The sequence below is a fragment of the Ambystoma mexicanum genome, chromosome 1p, assembly GCF_040938575.1.
Source record: "Ambystoma mexicanum isolate Mex_15411 chromosome 1p, UKY_AmexF1_1, whole genome shotgun sequence".
Classification (NCBI taxonomy): domain Eukaryota; kingdom Metazoa; phylum Chordata; class Amphibia; order Caudata; family Ambystomatidae; genus Ambystoma; species Ambystoma mexicanum.
The window spans coordinates 24,948,651-24,968,676 of NC_090921.1; the positions used below are offsets into that span (position 1 = coordinate 24,948,651).

Genomic DNA, 20,026 nt, shown 5'->3' on the forward strand with positions numbered 1-20,026 from the left:
GAACCTTTCCACCTGAAATGTGCAAGTGCAATATTCCATTTAAGCCAAGGCCATCACATCGCCCCTTGCGGAACTTGACGCACTACGCATCACCTACACAAATTACGCCGATGACACTCGGGTCCTCATTCCACTCTCAGGCGTCTACGAATCTGACACCAAAACCCTCAACTCAGTCTACTCTACCATCCAAACATGAATGGCAGAATACTGGCTTTGTCTAAACGGGGACAACACTGAACTACTTCTAATCAGCTCCCCAGAAACCCTCAGGAAACAACGAACAATATAGCACCTTCACCATCAACTCTCAAATCTCTGTTCTCCAAGCCGTCAAAACACTTGGAGTCTACCTGGACTCCAACCTATCTATGACAAGACAGGTCAACACCATAGTATCCGCAGCGGCCAATCACTCCAACTACTAATTGCAGCCAGGCTCTTCCTCTCTGAGCAGAACTGCCTAACCATAGCTGGAGCCATAATTGGATCCCGGCTTGATAACTGTAACTCCCTCCTGGCCGGCACCTCCACTAAAAACATTGAACAACTCCAGGTTGTCAAAAACAACATGCTCCGGGCGGCCATCGGCATCCCCAAAAGAGAAGACATAACCGCTGCTAGGAAACAAGCCTGCTGGCTCCCTATAAAGGAAAGGGTCATCTTCAAAAGATTGGCCCTCACACACAAATGCTTCCACAACACAGCCCCCCCATGTATCTCTCACAAAGAATCTCAAGACCACACACGGCAAAAGCAACCAGAACCCCATACACCAACCGAATCACAGTGCCCAAGGTCTTGAGAACATGCGCCGGAGGCTCCAGCTTCCCCTTAATTGCTGCCTCCCATTGGAACTCGCTACCACCTCACCTCAGATGAATAACCTCCCACCTAGCCTTCCGTAAAGTGATCAAGACCATGCTTTTCGTATGAACCTTCCATCACCCACTATGCCGGGTACTCAATGCTCGCAATCCACTGACTGTATCCATAAATTACTTGTGTAACTAAAAGAAAGTAAGGTATTATCTCGTCTTAACTGCTACACTGAATGTAACCAGTATCAAGTTATGTACCATGTAACCAAGACCCATCCTTGTAACAGCACCTCGATGCCCCTGGGCTGCTAGTGCGCTTTATATATTTAAAAATAAAAATCAGAATTTTAGATTAATATCTTTCTTATCAACACTTCTGTTTGACAAATGATTTGTAAATACTTTCTTAATGTAGCCTTTGAACTCACGGGAGACCAGGCAAGATACATCAACGGCTCAGGACACTTATATGCCTTGACATATGCACTGGACTAACTTCATTTCTAAGAGTCGACTTATCTGTAAAGAGGCTACTCACTGTGGAAACAAGGTAGACCACAAGCTTTACAAACCAACCCTTACCTGGAGCAAGGCCAGTGCTGCTTTCTCCTCTTTCAGGACACCGCCGATTTGCCAAACCCAACTCTCGCTCTGCATGCATCCGCAAAGTAGTTCCAGGCGTGAGACTTTGATCTCCTGTTAGAGAAACACACACAGGTGCCGTCATAGGACAGTTGGGTTCCTGAATAAATGCTACTTTAAAATGTGAATTCACTGTATGAGGCAAAAGGAACGTAATTGGTAAACACATTTTAGGGATTCTTGTACAGTACAGATTAGGGTCTAGATTTGCAGAGATTGGATATTTTAAAGGGAGTTGGGCTGGAGGGGGAGGGGAATAAAATGAGCAATTCCAGTAGGGCAGCCTCTGGATGTTCTGAAGCGGATTGTGTCTGCCATGGGCACATGATCAAATATTGAAGAAAAAAAGAAGTCCATACAGATGAGCACTGGGAATTCCCTGGGTGCACGTCTGAAGTTTGCAACCGGAGCGGAGTGAGCTGCATGTGCACCATGTGTGCTCGATCTCACATCTCCTAAAGATATTTAGAAATAGCATGAATGCCACTGTTCCCATCCACCCTACTCAACTGTCTGGCCTGGGCATCAATAGCCCGCCCAAGAACAGATTCACAGTGCTGGAAAATCTAAACTTTTAAGAAAGCCATTGAGCATCTGTAGAGAAAAAGAAAACGTGTTCAAATGCAAATATGATGAATGAAGTAAAGGACACTCACCACAGTGACTTATGTACTGGGGCTCCTTAGTCCCCCAACCTCCAGCGTCATGGGATGTCTGGCGCCCCCGGCCATGGACTGAAACGGTCCTTTCCAGGCAAGGGCCTTAAACGAAAGAAAACACCTGTGAGCAGCAGTTCATCAGGTAACACCTTTACTGGTGGTCCTTACCCCGTCACCGCCCCAGATGAGCACGCTCTTGGCCCCCTTTCCTTTGTGCCCCTAGTTCAAGGCAGGGAGAAGAGGAAGGGAGCTGCAGGAGAGGGCAACAGCACGTTACTACATGCTAGCGCCCATTGTGCATTTACTGTGACCATGACCTATGACCAGGAGGTCAACGACGAATTGCACATAGTAACTACTGTTCAACGAGTTTACAAAAATCTTAGAAATACAGTATTTGTCTTTACAAAAAAAGTATATTTTGGATTAATGAAATATGCACTCATCCAGAGGAAATTGAGCAATGAACATGACCAGTTTGGATCCTGGCCAATACATGTTGCCAGTTTCCAATGCCCAGTACGCATATTATATGCGGTTTCCATTATACACATTTAAGACATTACCAATGCCCTGCGCCCAGTTAGAAAGGCACATCTAATTCATTCACAACTCCTTAGTGGCATACATCTCTGGGTTACTTTTACTTCAAATGGGCTTGGAAGTGCTTAGTCTTTGCGTATCCTCGTATCTCCTTTGTAGGGAACCCGATAGACTGCAGTGCTCCATGTGCGTATGATCTTGATGGCGAGAAACTGATACTGGCGGTGCGCTTTGCCCGGCAGTGCGCCACACTCTTACACTTGGTTCCCTTTGGTTTCTTGTTCATGGGGTAGTGGCATAACCCCAACTCTCTTCGGGTACTGCCCCTGGGCTAGCAGGGCACCATACTCCCGCATCCTGATGAGTCTCCCAGGGGGTAGGGAGTGTAACATTTGTTGGGAGTGACAGAACAACTACTCTGTCTAAGGGAGGATTTTCTAATCTGCAAAACCCTTGAGACATTTATTACAAGGTCATTTGTTTGAGTTTATCCCCAAAAAGCTGTTAAGAGGCGCTGCAAAGCAATGGGAGTAGAATCGATCAGAAGAACATCATCCAGCGAGATAATACAGTGGGTCTTGACTCTGTATTTTAGGGGACACAAAAGCTGCTTGCTCTAGCACTTAGACTAGGGCCGCCATATACAAATTAAATAGGCAAGGTGCAAGAATGCAGTCTTGACGCAGACCCCTATTCGAAGGGCCAGAAAGATCACCTTGCAAATCTAAACATACCTGTAATTGGAAGCGCGTGTATTAATTATTCCAGAAATTCTGCGGTATAATTGTTTCCAGAGCAGGTTTCCGTTTACCGCAATAAAAGCAAGCGGCAGGCCCTTACCTGCCAGATATATGGGACTTGTTGATTTCTTCCAACACTTCCGTTGTAACTCATCAATCCTCTCTGTTTAATGAGGTCCTAACCCATCTCCGAAACCTGATCTAAACACTAAAAATGCATTTAACCGTAGCCCAAAAATGCATCTCTGAGTAAAATACGAGCAAAGATTTTTGAATCGGCGTCCAACAACGCAATGGGTCTATAATTTAAAGGGTCAGACCTCATCCCTTTCTTAAATATTGGTACAATAACAGATGACTTCCAAGAGGAGAGGGCAGGGTACAAAACTGAGGGGAGCTGGGTGCTATTTAGCTCCCGCTTGTAGCCTAGAAGAGCCTGACTAGCTTGGCACCAGCAGGCCAACGGATGCCAAACACACACACCTATGTGGATTTAACTGTGTGCGTTTGGTTTAATCTATAGATAAGCATTAAGACACATCTATATCACATTTAAAGTATACAGGAGTCATAAAAAAAAAGAAAAATTCTACCTTTTCATGTTATGTTGAAGTTACATTTGCGGAAGGCCAGCTCCTGGTCTCTGGTTAATTCCAGATACCCAGGAGCTGCTTTTAGCACCTGCTTACCTAATCTTAATTTCGATCCGTGGGGGCAATGTGCAAAATGACATTTTTCTAAATAACTGGGGTATAATAGATGCCTATAAATTAGGATTGTGTTTGAAAAGACTATCACATAGCCCATTACGACCAGGAGCTCTGGAATTGCTACACTGATTAATAAGCACCCTAATATCTTCTTCATCAAACCTGATCTTCCATCCAGTGGTCTCATCTTGATTTATTATCTCATTACGCACAGCTGCATACAATTTGGAAAAATTAACTCGCCAGTCAGATTCCAAAATAGGATTTTCCTGTGCTACTGACTGGGTAATGCTGGCAGCATTAGTCAACTCCCAGAAGTCAGCATCAGACTTCCTAAGAAGTGCGTTCAGCATTTATTCCCCGTCCACTTAAAACTTTATGCTGCAAATTGGGGTTCTAGTATTTTTGTATAGCTGGCGAGCCCTGTGCAAGGCACTTGCCTTCAAAGAGGGGGGTGAGCGAACTCTTGTTTTACTAGACTTAACCTCATGTTTTCTCAAGCTCTTTCACTTCCCTGTTAAAACAATGGGATTGCCTCAGAACTATTGTGTTTAAGATTCTCGTCCATAATACACCTGACAAATTAAGGGAAATCCCCAGGGGAGAAGGCCTGTGATCGAAACTTGGCAGTGAAATTACCCGATCTGAACACTACCCAGCTATCGAAGTCCTAGATATTCCTCTGGTTCAAACGAATAATGCTCCCCCCAAGCCCCTAATTTACTGTGATAACTATTGGCCAAATAGACTGGGGGCACAAATGAAGAGTCACACGTAGTGGAAAGCTGCCGTTTCGGGAACCCAAACATCTGGCATCTTGATGAGCTCAGTGGCAATAGGTCATCAATAGAAGATTGGGGACCTTTACTATGCCAGTCCCCTGACCCCCATAAATCGCCCTCAATATTGCTATTAAATCAAAACAGGGGCCACAATTCTAACCATCTTGACCTCTCGCCGCTACGCTGCCCTGGTAAGCAGACTGCATAGCCCCTCCCCCCTTCCTGGGCCTCTAAATAATAGGAATTTAAGTCTCCTAAAAGGATAATATAGTAATTTCCGAATTTCCAGATGTGCTAAAAGCGATTCCAGCTGCTCAATGTAATGACTGTAATACACATGAACCACCAGCAAATTAATCAACCCTTGCTTAGGACAGATATGGGCTAACAATATACCTTAATGGCATCATCAGCAACTGGCATCTGTAGAGCCCAAACCCAATTAACCGCAATTAAAAAAAAGGTCCCCACGGGGGTCAACCCATGTTTTCCCGTCTGTAAAATGCACCCAAAAGCATCTAAGGCAACAGGTCGTAGGAGCCACGTCTCCTGTAACACTATTATATCATGGCCATTGGACCAGCACAGATCTCCAAATTACTCAACTAATCACACTGGCCCCTATTATTCCACAATGCAATTTTCACTTGATTTTCTTCGCTAGAAATCTAGCCTAGATTTTAACACCGGAGCAGGTTCCCTGTTAATAGGCCTGGGAGCCATGCCCAATTATGGCCCAACATGTCCTCGTCTACATGAATTCCGGATCATGTCTAGCCTCCCAAGCACAGGAAATTTGCAAACGGTCTGGAGCTTGAGAACCAGAAGATTCAGTCGCAAATTCCCCCCTGGACCGTAGACTACGATGGCAATGGAAACAACAAATACTGGATCCCTTTCACCGGGTAACATCCATAGCAGCAAATAAAAAGTCACGCACTATTCCTGATAAAACACTTATCGCTACAATTTCGGCACTAGTGTCATCGATGAAGTCAACCAGGTGCAAGTACCCCGAGGATAAGGGCCTTACAGAAGTATCTCGTGGAACATCCAAAGCGGTTTGATTTTGATTTATACTGTGCTCCAAGACAGATAACTGTATCCAGGCGCAGATGTTAAAACTGCTAAATTCAGGATATCAAGAACAAGTGTCATTGTGTCTCAAAATAAACGGCCTACTTAAACAAGTGAGTTTTGAAGGCCTTTCTGAACTGATTCAGTGACTGACAAGCTCCAATCTCCAGTGGGAGATGGTTCCAGAGCTCAAGTCCAAAAACTTCCTATCCCCCACTGGAGACAAGTTTGGAATATGGACCAGCCAGCAACAGTTTGTCTCCTGAGCGCAATGCTCTGGCCGGATGATAAAGACGAACCTTCGCACTGAGGTAGTCTGGGGCAAGGCCATTAAGACATTGGCAGGTCAGACACGCTACTTTAAAACTGATTCGATCCTCGACCAACAGCCAGCATAAGAATCTGCGAAGGGATGATACATGGCCCCTTTTCCTCAGATGTCCCATCAGTCTAATCGCTGCATTCTGGGCCTTCTGGAGTCTGAATACCCACTTCATTGGAATACCTACCAAAAGACTATTACAATACTCCAGATGAGTATTCGTCATCGCCCCCACAACCACGGTGTGATCTTTTAAGGGCAGAAAGGAGAGAGTATTCCTAAGCCTCTGCAAAGCATGAAACACCGACTACAGCTTGGCTCCCACCTGGGCTTCACTGCCAAGGTTCTCCTGCCATACACATCCCAGATTTTTAATTTTATTGGCAAACTGAAGTTTCTCCCAGAGAACATGAGGGGGAGAAACTCACATGGAGGACAGCCACCCTGCTGTGTGAGTGACAGCTAGGCTGCGAATGAACGGGAGAAACCTGCATAAAAGGCAGGCTTTTGGCTTGGAATGCAGAGTCGACCACTGTGTTAGGCAAGAGTGTATGCACTACCCTTTGGGTGCACTACAACAACCTTGTCCTCCTGGCAATAGGAACCCAACCTTTGCTATAAATCTGTACTACACAGGTTGGTAGCGTGTTGAGCAGCCAGGCTTTTCTCAAGAGGGGTCAATGTGAGCTGCAGGGGAGTTACAGCGAGATTCACAGTGACAAGTATCCAAATAAACTCTTACACACAAGGTTTCTTGATTAAACAATTGTACATTTATTTAACCGTAAGCCTTTTCAGAAGCGGAAATATAATATTAACACACAAATACACTCCACAATACACCCTCTTAATAGTTCTAAATCAGTAAGTACCCATTTGGGATGGCACACAGACACGTCCTACACCCTCAGGTGACTTCAATAGTTCGGGTGCTGGGGGCATTAAATCACTGTTGCATTTAGAACCAGACTTAAGAGTATGTCAAAGAAAAAGGTTACTAGGACAAAACAAGAGATCTCACAAATATTCTGAAGCAGGTTAGTACTTTTGAAACCCACAATGCAAAGATAGTTAACCCCTTCCGGGAAGGAAGACCAAAAACTAAGTCAGAGGGAAGAAGAATCATTCAGGGAGCCAGGACGGCCAAAGTCAATTGGGTAAAAGTCTAGGGGCCTCATTACGACCCTGGCGGAGTGGGTTTACGCCAGCGTTATTCGCGGCGGACCCGTCCGCCCTACTACGAGTTCCCGTAGCGCCATGGAGCCGTTTTCCGCCTGGTTTTTCCGGGCGGAGAAATCCATGGCGCTACGGGACCTTGTTGTTAATTACGCCACCGTATTTTACGGTGGCGTAATTAACGCCTTCCCCACTCCCATTATACCCTATGGGGCAAAAATGGGAATGGGGAAGGGTAAAATGGGGAATGGGGATTTACCGCCCCGCCAAGGTCGGAATGGGGCGGTAAATCCGCCAACCCCCATGGCGCTATCGGCAGCTTTCCGCCGTGCTCCATGGTGCATTTTGCACCGCGATTTCCGCCAGGGTCGTAATGAGGGCCTAGGTGAACAGAAGCACTTCTTAGAAGTAAATGTCTTGCAATGTTCTTTAAGTCTTTGTAAAAAAGAAGAAATCAAAGTAGGGCCATAAGCTGTTTACACTTGTGAAGTAAAGAAGTTGTTGGCAACTCTACAGAAGCAACCACCACAGGTCACAACTGGAAACAAGTGAGGCTACACAAGAGGTAAGTTCTCTTAGTCTTTACAGTAACTTTGGTTAGAAGAAAAACGGTTCCAGCTGGCTTCTGGTTCTTGTGCAGCTCTGCAGATCCGTTGTTCCTGGGCATTAGTCATGGGGACAAGAGGGAGGACGTCTGGAGGACTCCTGCACTGGAAAGGGACAGTCAGCGACAGAAAAGGACCAACTTCTATTCAGTGGCACTCTGAGGTTTCAGCACCTCGCGTCTCAGCAAATAGCATCACTACGGACTCTTGGCTGTTGAAATGGGCTTTCCTTGTATGTGGGTTGCAACACTCTGGAGGTGGCTCAGGCTCAGTCAGTCCTGCTTCCTGGGAGTCCGGAGGATCATCCTGGAGCTCTTGGCCAACTTAAAAGCAATGCACACAAACTGGTGTTCCTCTCCCTGGCTCTTCGGTTCCAGCAGCAACTGCAGTGGAATTTGAACCAGCTCCGAGAGGATGTCCAGGTGGCTTACTTTGGAGTTGGTTGGTCCCACCAACTCAAGGGGAGAAGAAGTCCTTGCAGGGCTTCTCTAGTCGAGGCGAATTTGGAGTTTCAGCACAGCAGCAGGGCTTCACCGGGCAAACCAACGGTCCAGGAGTTCCCATTCATTCCAGCCTAGCGGTCAGTCACCTAGCATGGTGGCTGTGCTTGCCGGACAGCCAACTGGCCAATCACCTAAGAGTGCATTTCTGTCTCCTAGGAGACTAAGCACAGGGAGTTTCAGATACCTCCCTTGCTTCTTGCTCCTGCCAGACACCCTGGAGCCAGAGGCGGACTTCACTTGTTAAACCATGCCAAAGGCAAAACGAACAAAAGGACCAAACCTGGTTTGGCACGCAGAGTAAATCTCAAGAAGGACCTTTCCACAAGGAAATGTTTAAAAAAGAAAACTGTTGTCATTTTGACAAAAATGGCACCCTTGGGTGCTTTACTGCAGCTGCAAACACAGCCTGTGGTAAAAGGACACCACAGTAGTTAAAAATAAACCACTGCCACCAGCTATTCATCGAGGAAAGGGTAACGGAAATTGTTACATGAGAAACTAGAGAAAGGGGATACCGAGTAACCCCTCCAGAACCCTATTGTAAGATAGTGTGTGCTGGGTCTAAAAAGTTACAATGTAAGGAAAGTCAATTTCACTTTACTGCTCTGGGAAACAGTAGTTTATCCTAGATAAGGTATTTAAACCTTTGAGAAATCTGAAAGACTTCCCTGTGCCACTGCACTGAAGGTGCTGTGTGACCCAATGTAAAGATGATGCCTATGGAGTTTGTCAGACTCCACAACCAAAAGAAACAGAGTTCAAATCACATTCAAAATACAAGAGAGAGTGGGAAATAAGGGTTTCACTCTCTCCAGGTTAAAAATCAACAGTCCTAAAATCCAGCAAAGTTGCTGGGGATCTCTAAGGTAGAGAGGAATTCTCCCTAACACACTGGAACAAAGGACGCCTATTGCAACTTCCGGACCGTTGGTTTGCCCGGTGAAGCCCTGCTGTGCTGAAGCTCCAATTCGCCTCAAATAGAGAAGCCCTGCAAGAACAACTTCTCCCCTTGGATTGGTGGGACCAATCATCCCCAAAGTGAACTCGTCTGGATGTCCTCTCAGAGCTGGCTGTACTTCCACTGATGCGGCAGGAACCGAAGTGCCAGGGAGAGGAACACCAGACAGGAGTGCATCACTTTTAAATCAGACCTGAGCTCCAGGAAGATACTCTGGACTCCCAGGAAGCAGGACTGACCAAGCCTGAGCCACCTCAAAAGATTGCTGGACCCCAGATGCAAGGAAAGTCCATAGTGGTATCCGAGAACCGCGGTGGTGCTATTTGCAAGAGACTAGAGGTGCTGAAACCGCAAAGTGACGCTGATTTGAAGTTTGCCCATTGCTGCCGCTGACCTTCCATTCGTCTTGCAGGAGTACCCAGGCGTCCTCCCACTTGTCCCCATGACGTAGGCCCAGGAACACAGGATCTGCAGACCTACACAGGAACAGAAGCCAGCTGGAAGGGGTTTTCTTCTAACCAAAGGTACTGTAAACCTAAGAGGACTTGCCTCTTGTTGTGTAGCCTTGCTAGTTCTCATTCGAGACTTGTCTTGGTTGCCATTGCATAGTTGCTTGCAGCTTTGCCCCTCACAAGCCTCCCAGCTTGTGGCCCTTCAAGTGAATCGTATTTCTACAAACGGTTCTAAAAACATTGTGTAAGACTTTTACTTAGCTGCAAGAAGATCTTCAGCTCCCCTAGACTTTGCTCAACTAACATTGACTATCCTGGCTCCCTGAGAGACTCTTCTTACCTCTGACTTTATGTTTTTGCCTTTCCCCCCAAGAAATAATCTACTTTGCATTGGAGGGTTAACAAGTACTTACCATTTTATGAATTATAGGTTAACCTTTGTTTTATTCCCATATCTAATCCTTTACACCAAACTCAGTATTGCTCCAAATGTACCAGTGATAAAACAATGTCCACAGTCTCCTAGCTATTTAAGTCACCTGAGGGTGTAGGAAGTGTCTGTGTGCCACCCCCAATGGGTATCATCTGATTTAGAGAAAGAGCGTTTTTGAAGTATATTTTAGGTGTTACAAGTTTTGCTCCCTTCTGAAGAAGGCTTATATAACTGACTGTCAAGTACATTAATAATTGTTTAATCAAGAATCCTTGAGTCTAAAGCTTCTATTTGAACAATTGTCATTGTGAAACTCTGTGCTACAACCTTATAGCTCACATTGACCCCTCTTGAGCTAAGCCTGGCTGCTCAGCCACATTCCCAACCTGGGTAGTACAGACTTATACCAAAGGTTGGGTTCCCTATTGCCAGGAGGACATGGCTGGTGCAGTCTCCTACAGGGTACTGCATACAACCTTGCCTAACAGAGACTACTTGAAGGCGTCTCATCAGTGGTTTCAAATCCCTCATAAATAGAAGCCAGCGAGTTCAAAAAATCATTTTTGGGTAAAGGTTTAAATACCTTTTTCCAAAGGATGAACAGACGGCGTTGATGGTTTAATTAATCGACAAAGGCTTCAATGGTGTTGACATATTATTATTCAATTTATACCTTGAGGGACATTGCCTTCGAAGCGACAATGTCTTTGACGATTTCTCATCTCATCGAGTGCTCTAAGACTCTCGAGTAGTCTTAGGCTTACCCAGGCATGACGGTGCATGTGTTTAGGCATGGAATCATGCCCGTCAGTGATCGTAGCATGGCCAATCTTCTTGTGCTTCGAAGGTATCGGAGCCTGATCATCGAAGATCTAATTTAACTTTCTCCTAAATAGTTCCCACTCTTCTTTAGCAGACAATTTCGTCGGGCAGACTACCCTGTCTGATTTAGAAGAAGACCGTGATCTGTGCCTTCTCTTTGATTTTTTGGAGGACGACAAAGAATGTCTGCCCCTCGAATGAGATCTTTTTTTCAATCGTCTTTTGTGAGGAGAGAAATCACTCAACTCGTGGAATGATGTCAATTTAGAAGGAGTGGATGGGGATTTGGGGACAATCCTACCCACTGTTAATTTAGCCTTGCGCTCTTTTAAGGCCTTACCAGTCATCGACTGACAGGATCGACAGTCGCGGGTTCCATGTTTGATGCCCAGGCATGGGAGGCAAACTTTATGCAGGTCCCTGATGGACATATCGGCGCTGCATCGCATACACTTCTTGAAACCCGTCTTCGGAGTACTCGGATCAGAAGATAAGGCCATATCGACAGGTTTACAAAGAAAACTGAAGCACGCCACGATGCAATCACTATTGCTGAAAAACGGAACTGAAGCCAAAGGGCGCTACGCATGGTATATGTACTCGACGATGACATCAGCCGAGATGGAAGCCTTCCAAGGGACATCGAGTCAACCATCTCGACGCACAGCGCCCTCTGCCAACGTGATAAATTATTTTTTGTTAAAGCTGGAAATTATACGTGGGAGGACACAATCCATTCGAAATACATTATTACATTGGGCTAATTTGGCAGAGGAGATTAAGTTGGAGGCGTCTGCAATGAAAGTCTCTCCTGTGAGGTGGTCTGTAGATGAGGTGGAAGGTGTTGGATTACTTGCACGATAGAGGGAACCGGCAGGCGAGTGATTCAAATAAGCTTATTCGGGGAGAGGGGATGATGGAGCATGGCCAATTGCTCCTGTGGATGATTGCCACTCCGTCTGCTGCCCTTCCAGGCCGGTCGGCATGTTGAACGCAGTAGCCTTGGGGTGGGATGACATCAAAATCATGGTGGGAGGTTAGGGTAACGCATGTTTCAGGGATAAACAGTGGAATTCAGAGATCTCTGCAGTGTGAGCGACTGCTGAGCTAGCAGTAATCAACATGAGAGGGTGTGTGGTTCATGGGTGTTGGGTGTGGGCAAGGGCGGTATTGCTGGGGTTGCTTTCCAGGGCTACACTGCGCGGTTGGACATTTGATCCCTAGTGACTCTTGGGGACTTCAATTTACCTGTTTCATACCCAAGTTTGTGTTACATAAATACTACTCGTACATATCACTATATAGCACGGATGCAGCCCTTGATATAAGCACACCATTGCTTTCCCAAAGACGTATATAATTCATCATCAGGAATGTAAAGCTTCTAAAGCTGTCCTGTCACAAGAGACATCCTTTTCTGTGCAGTAACCGAGGGTTACTTGCTTGAAACCAGATCATCTAATGAAAGTGTTGCAATCAGAATGGCACCCAACTCACGCCCGTTCAGCCTGACCTGCGCTGGGAGGATGGTCACGCCTTTCCTTTCCTGTGACCTCCCGCATATCCTTCCGATACGGATTCACTTCAAGTAACACATCAGTCTCAGCAGCTTTCTCTCCTGTCCAATAAAAACAAAGAACATGACTTAGACCATTACCCAGAAGAGCTTGTATTCATCTAGACCACGTACAGCAGTGTACACATAAAAGGCTCCCCAAATATCCAGCGGTGCACAAGAGCCATGGAGGCAAAGAGATACGCTAAAGGGGTGGAGAAAAGCTGATGGGGAGAAAGAGGTGGGAGGTGCATATATCAGGAAGATTTACAGCAAACAGCCACACTCATCTTTTGGGGAGGAGGGCAGGTTAGTGGGACCATATGTATAGTATTCACTGCAAATATAACTGCATCTCCATGATTAACTTTCCTTACTGCTTGAGTTCATGCCATAAAGGACAGAGCCATCATGGTCGGCTTTTCAAGCTCATCCTCAAAGCTCATTGGCAGCAGTGAGTAAACAAGACTGCAGCAACTCCTCATTCTAGAACGCGGGGGTATGATTAGCCTTCCCGCCTGCCAGTGTACCCCCAGTGCCAGCTCACATCCTCTATGCTTTCTCAGCATAAGGCACGGAGCCTGCACATGTCTAGCAAACACGGAACCGAGTGAGGCACATGTTCCACGTTTACAGGGAATGGTATTTTTAAGGGTCATTCTAAACACTGGACACATTAGACAAGGTGTCTTTAAAATCATCTGACACTAATCCTCACCTACTTTGCCCTCTTACACCATTCATGCCACAGAGCCACATGCGACTACCGCCACTCACCAATGGGCTTCATGAATGGAATAAACTACATGCGAGTATGCAGTGGACAATGTAAAAACTATCCAAGCAGATATCTAGTGCACAGAACTGACAAATCATTTACAACCGGATCTCCAAAATAATTATTTGACCATAATGAAGCAATTTTCCATCCATTCTTGCTGACCTGTGTTGGAACTGTCACGTCTTTCCTTTCGTTCGGTGAGCGGAGTATCTTTCAGACACTGATTTTCTCTGAGTAACACATTGGGACCAGACATCGGGCCTCCTGTTTAAAAATAAAATAAAAAGCATGACTTAGACTTTCATGCATAAGAATGTGATGTAATGGAGTCAGGATGGAGAGGCAAGGGAAGGGGACTGGGGTGTCCAGGTGGCCAGAGGACCAACCCATGTTGAGCTACATGGTGCCCGGCGGTGGAGCACGCAGCATCCCACATGGTGTCACCTATCTATGTGCCACCACCAAGAAGCGCACCATGAGCAATAGTAGTTTTGGGTACCCTGGACCGTGGTTCGTGACTGCGGTTCACAAACGAGAGTTAGAGACAGACTAACAAGCCATAGCCTGCAGTTTGTTCTGCTCGTTTCACATCGTTTACAAGCAGGTGCAACAGCTATGGTTTCAACTATTGCCACAGTAACAATATAAACAGGATACTACAAAGTGACTTTCACAGCTAGCACCTTACAAATCAATATTAAAAAATAAAAAAAGGCGGGACAGACAGAGATGGCAGATATTCAAAGGATACCGTGGTGGGATCATGAGGCCGCCATGACAGTGCCGCCTGATTCCAAGTTGACAAACCCCTCCGAAGTAGTTTTGCCCTGATGTGGATGGTGTGATGAGGGTAACAGACACTGTACCAACAACTGAGGCAGGGCAGAACTTAGAATAACAATCCTCAAGCCAAGCTATTCATTCTCTGAAGTGCACACAATCAAACCAGTTACATCCCCATCGGATAAAGGGGCCGGCAAACCTGGAGTTTGGATACAGGATACTAGTGCAAGGTGTAAAGAGAAAGAGCAGAATAAAAGAGGAAGGGTGGAGAGACAAGAATTGTCTAATCAGTTCTCGACTTATAGAACAGTTAGGGAAGTCTTGGCGAACATTATATATTCTTTTTTTAGATATTATTAAAGCATTTGATTGTGTTAATCGCTCAGGATTATGGACCGAACTGCAGAGAGGGGTTCGTCCAAAGGCCCTGCTTGACCTTTTGATTAAATTGCACTCCGATTCCAGGATAAAAAGATGAGGTTAGACCAAGCAGGTTCATTTTCAGAGTGGATCCCTAACAAACGGGGCCCACGCCAGGGCTGCGTACTGACCTCCTTGATTATATATGGCAAATACAGGATCCTCTCTTGTTAAAGGCATGGTCCAGTAAAAAAATGTTATTGTCCCTACGGGTCGGCCATGTTTTTTTTAAGCCTAAGTGGCTCGATTTTAGAAAACTTTCCTATGGACCTTTCCCGAATTTTCATCCATTAAACGCACGCGAAAACAGGCACCAGGGAGCCGCCATTTTGTGAAACCCCTATCACTTGCCGCATCGCCCTGGCTAACCTGCTTCTGCGGCACTAAATCAATTCCCCCGCCCCTGAGCCTGACATTATCAAAACATTCATATTCCCCGCCTCTCTCCGTGACGTTACTGTGCTGCGTAGGCAAACGCGCCCAGTCGTCTTCTACGCGACTCCACACAGAACCCGGAAACCAACACAGATCATCTCACAACACAGCGCGCCACAATTCGGAATATGAAACTGTACTTTAAAATCAAACAGCAACACGGTACATTTGGTAAAGTACATTTGACATTAAATGTTTAGAGAATATTCAGCAATTGCCATATGAACTCCGAAAGCCATTTATTTTCATTTATCTGTATCCGCAAATCCATCTAAGTTTATATTGAGTCACGCGCTGTTCCTTTATGGTACACAGGGTGTTGGGTTTCGTTCAAAGGGGCACTTTTGTCGCACGATGAACCGCAAGGCTGTTCCATCAAGTAGGCACTAGGCCAGCGTAAAGGTTGATATGTTGCTTCTAGCCACTAGTACAGCGTACGGGCATGTGGGCCCTTGGCGATCGTCCCATAATATGGTGAACGTGCTCCAGTTGTTCACACGAAGCTGCAGGTGTCTATTGAAGAATCCGTCTGCCGGTGTCTCAAACCGATGACAGTAGCAGAACGGGATCAAATACCTGTTATGAAAACAAAAAAATTATTTTATTTATTACGGCCGATCAGAAACTATTTGCTTGCAAGGATAGTTCAATGGAGTATGTTCGGCTCTAAAATCAATGTGAAAAGTAACAAAATGAATCAAGGCCAACATACAATGAGAAACGACAGTTAGTCTACATGCGTGTGGAATGATATGATATGGCATTTGTAACGCGCCTATACACAAGTGTTTCAAGGCGCGACGAGGCAGGGGGGAAACAAGGGCAGACAGACAACGATCCTACTAGGCCAGGTGTCTTTCAGATCGCGCAAGGGGAAGGGGAGAGGGGGGGTAAAAGTGCTGTACATGGTTAGTAGAATACAAGATAATAATAGGGCCAGCTGGTGGCAAGTGCAAGGTAAATGCCGGGAGAAGGGGCTGAAGGATACAGAGACAGTCCCGTAGTACAGGTAGGCAGTGCAGGGAAAAGTGGCTGGGCCAAGGACCGAGATCGGTGAGACCTGTGGACCTGCATGCCCATCTGCCCACTACGAACACGTTATCCTTGCTTTTCCTAGCTCTTCATTCATTCATTTATTCATGCATCCATTCATTAATTCTTCATTCCGGTATAAAAGCGTCTAAAGATTTACTCACATTATATTTGAAATTTCCATTGTGTCTCTGCGTAATGCAGTCTGTAAATCCGACCGTGCTCTTGACAAAGATTTTTCAAATACTAAACTAAAATGAAACTCGGTCTAGTTTCTGAATTTTCTGCCTTATCGTCTCTTACGTTATTGCGCACCCCTTTCAAATGAAGTTCTTTCGGCATGGTCCCTGTCTCAAGGTCAAAAAACAATAGACCCTTATACTTCCAGTGCGACTTGTGGGCCTCATCTGGGCGCTGTCCTTCGCATTCTTTATTTGCAACATCCCGTAGTAAAGGCATCTGTGAGAAATTGAAGTTTAGAATCCGTCTATGTAGTGCGCCTCAATGTGCAAATGCGAACTGGCTTCTCTCCCAAATGCCACGGCCCGCTTGGCGCGTTCTAAGGCCCCCAATTTTGTCCCCGTTGTCTGCGAGCTTTGCAGCCCAAATTGAGACATTTAATTTTTTGGCGAAAGGTCAGGGAAAGTATAAAGTACCACATGAGTTGAGTTAAAAGTGAGATTTGTTGTTTGTTTGTTCGTTTTATTATTTGCAATACGCAAGCCTCCCCTCCGTTAACAGTGCCCAGCATTTACATGAGATGAGACATGAGAAAAATATATACATACACATATGTGAGGTGAATAGAGAGAATTCAAAGATGACACCCAGCTTCTTCGCCACCCATGATGGTGAAGGTAGGGGCTAGTGTTACAGGTACACTGTACAATAACATTTATTTACAAAAAGACAATCGTATTGCAATTATTTAAACCAGGATTTGAACTTCACAACCAGCTGTGCTTCTGGTGGAAATGGCACAGTTGCAATGTTCGGTGGCAACGGATCACTGCTCCGCACAGAAACGTCCAAAATTCCATATCTGTGCTTCTTTAACACAGCAACAATAAGGCCTTTCACAAAGTTGAACTGCATTTCATCATAGACCGGTTTGATCACCCATTGCTTACTTCGATTTGAAAACACCTTAGTGTAGCGAGGCATCCTTACTTTACCCCTAGTCCTAGATTGTTCACGTCCGACATTGCTGTTATGGGCCAAGACCGCTAGTAGAGTGCGATCTTTCATGCCCCGAAAGCTAAAATGCAAGCTCTTTGGCCTGTACTTTAGGCACATATTGTGGAACACCTCCAAATCTCCTGTGTGACAGAATTCTGTCAGTCCTCTCAAATCTCTTGATAGAGTTTTGTCGAAAACAATCTTCTCAATGGCTTTGTGTGTCGGTGAAGATGGATTCAACCACTTCTTCCGTGCCTCCACTGGGGATAAAGGGCCATGTCCACATTGGTGGAAATGTAGGTTTTCTGACCAGCGGTGCACGTTGGTACAGTGGTGCATTAGTGACCGCCATTTTTCAAGTAGTATTTCCACTGACCCTTCACAAGGGTTTGAGCTCCACCAAAGATGGCTGGTGATAGACTGGGACCACTGCAAAATACTTTCAAAACCTTTTTTTTCCTGCAGCCGAGATTTTCTTACCGATTGATTTAGCAAGATGCCATACGTCAAATTGATGATTAATAAGCGGGAACTGCTCTCTCATGGTCTTGGCAATTGAAACGTGTCTGTCCGTGGCTATGAGGTCAATGTGCATTCCCCTCGATTGTAGATATTCCACTGATTTTATAAATCCTAGTTTCTCCATGGCCACTGAGGATGTACATTGTGTTACCTGCACGACCACCGAACTCACAATTTCCTTACTATCCATGTCCTGAAAGTGGTAGGTGCAGTACTTGGCAGAAAATCCAGGGCTGTCACACTGTCCATCGCCGGCTAGCCTGAAAAGTTTCCCTTCGAATGTACTTGCTAGAGACAATTGTTCAATTTTCCAAGCATCACTAATGGCCGGAAACAGATAATCACGTTGGTATATGTAGTACAGCGATTTAGAAATGAAATGGAGTCCCACAAACTGAAAGAAAGCCTCTAACTTTCTAAAACTGGAGCCACTAAAAAGTGATGCAGCTGCACACAGTAGATAGCCTGCTGGCATTTTCCCCAGGATCGTTTGTGCAGACCATGAGAACCTATGATTTAATCAACAGGCGGCATTTATTTTGATGTTACTGCCTTTTATTTGACGAGTTACATTAATCAATGGCTTCCCACATAATTTCCCTCTAATGGAATGCACACATTTCAGCATACTTATAATTTCCATCAAACAACTGTCGAATACAATGCATTTGCTCTCTTTCATTAGACTGTCATCCTGCGTCAACGTTGTTTCGGCCTGTGACGTTGCGGAGATTTCAACACATTGGAAAGTAATATCGCTGCTATCAAGTTCTGATGAGTCTATGGATACTGCGGCTGGTTCATTCTCTGTCATTTCGACATCTGCTACTTCAACATTGATGGGAGAACACAACAATGTCGACATGTTTTTGGGTGGCAATTTTTTGGCGGGTGTAGATAGTGTGAATTGATCTGCAACTACTTCAGAGCTATCTTCAATACATTCAATATCATCTTCTTGTGGTGGTGCGGTCGCACTGTAGCAATGGTCCAATCCAACTTTGCTGTATTCTCCAAACACAGTTAATTCATGTTCTGGTCATTGGACATGAACATCTCGAGCCTGAACACGCCTCGCCTCAATTAATAGTTCCTCCATAGTGTACATGGTCTGGCAAGCAACATCTCTCATTCGCTTCACTGTCTGTGTATGTATGTATAGTTCTGACACCTACGGGTAACTAGAGGAGAGATTGGAAAAGGGATGTTCAGTTTAAACACAAGATAAAGTGTAGTCCAATTGACTGGAAAAAAACATAAGAGTCCCCAGCACAAACATTTTTTTAAAGTTATGAAATGTTTGTAACTAACCTTTTTTTGTTTTTTTTTCTTTGCAACTTTTTTGACTCGACCTTCAACATCTGTACGCTGTAGCTCCGATTAGTTTCCGCATGTCCTCCCTTCCTCTTGCGCTGCTACGACTATATTTTCTGTATCCGCATAGACAGCATGGAATGAGGCTCCATCGTCTCCCTGAAACATAGTACTTTCATTACTATGGGCCTCATCACGACTTGGGCGGTAACGCCGGCGGTATTAGCCCTACCGCCGAACTCCCCGGCGCTAATAGCGCCGGATCACGAGTTTGGCGGTAATGTCAATCCCCATTGAGCCCATTCGGGAATGCCCCATTCCCCATTGGGCTCAATGGGGAAATTTTGCGCTAATACCGCCGGCGGATTTCCCGCCGGCGGTCATAGCGCGGATTTCCCCCCAGCTCAGAGCTGGGGAGAAATCCGCCGAAGTCCTGCTTTGGCGGACCCTTAAATCCGGCGGTAATAGCGCTACCGCCGGATTTAAGGGTTACCGCCAAAGTCGTGATGAGGCCCTATGTATCAAAATATTTTTAGCATAAAACACACGTGAGGACGAACACACAGGTACATCTCAATAGCCAAACACGATTTAAACATTGTGTGCAACAATCAAACGACAAGTATTCGACCAGTGATGATCTATTTCGATGGAACTGTGAGTATCCATACCTCTGGCTCTGCATGGACTGCCATGAATGGTTGTATTGGAGAGGAGGCATCAGCATCTCCCTGAAACACAGTACTTGCATTAGTATGGT

At 45.5% G+C, this 20,026-nt stretch overlaps 1 protein-coding gene across 1 annotated transcript in view; it reads right to left on the reverse strand.

The window, feature by feature from the left end:
• The window catches only part of LOC138564543 (uncharacterized), a 107,375-nt gene that overhangs the window by 39,131 nt on the left and 48,218 nt on the right, over positions 1-20,026 (reverse strand). The window contains exons 4-7 of the mRNA XM_069642918.1: positions 13,744-13,845; positions 12,759-12,863; positions 2,120-2,224; positions 1,404-1,517 (exon numbers count right to left, since the gene is read on the reverse strand). Coding sequence (XP_069499019.1) covers positions 1,404-1,517; positions 2,120-2,224; positions 12,759-12,863; positions 13,744-13,845 — 426 coding nt within the window. The remainder of the gene's footprint in view (positions 1-1,403; positions 1,518-2,119; positions 2,225-12,758; positions 12,864-13,743; positions 13,846-20,026) is intronic.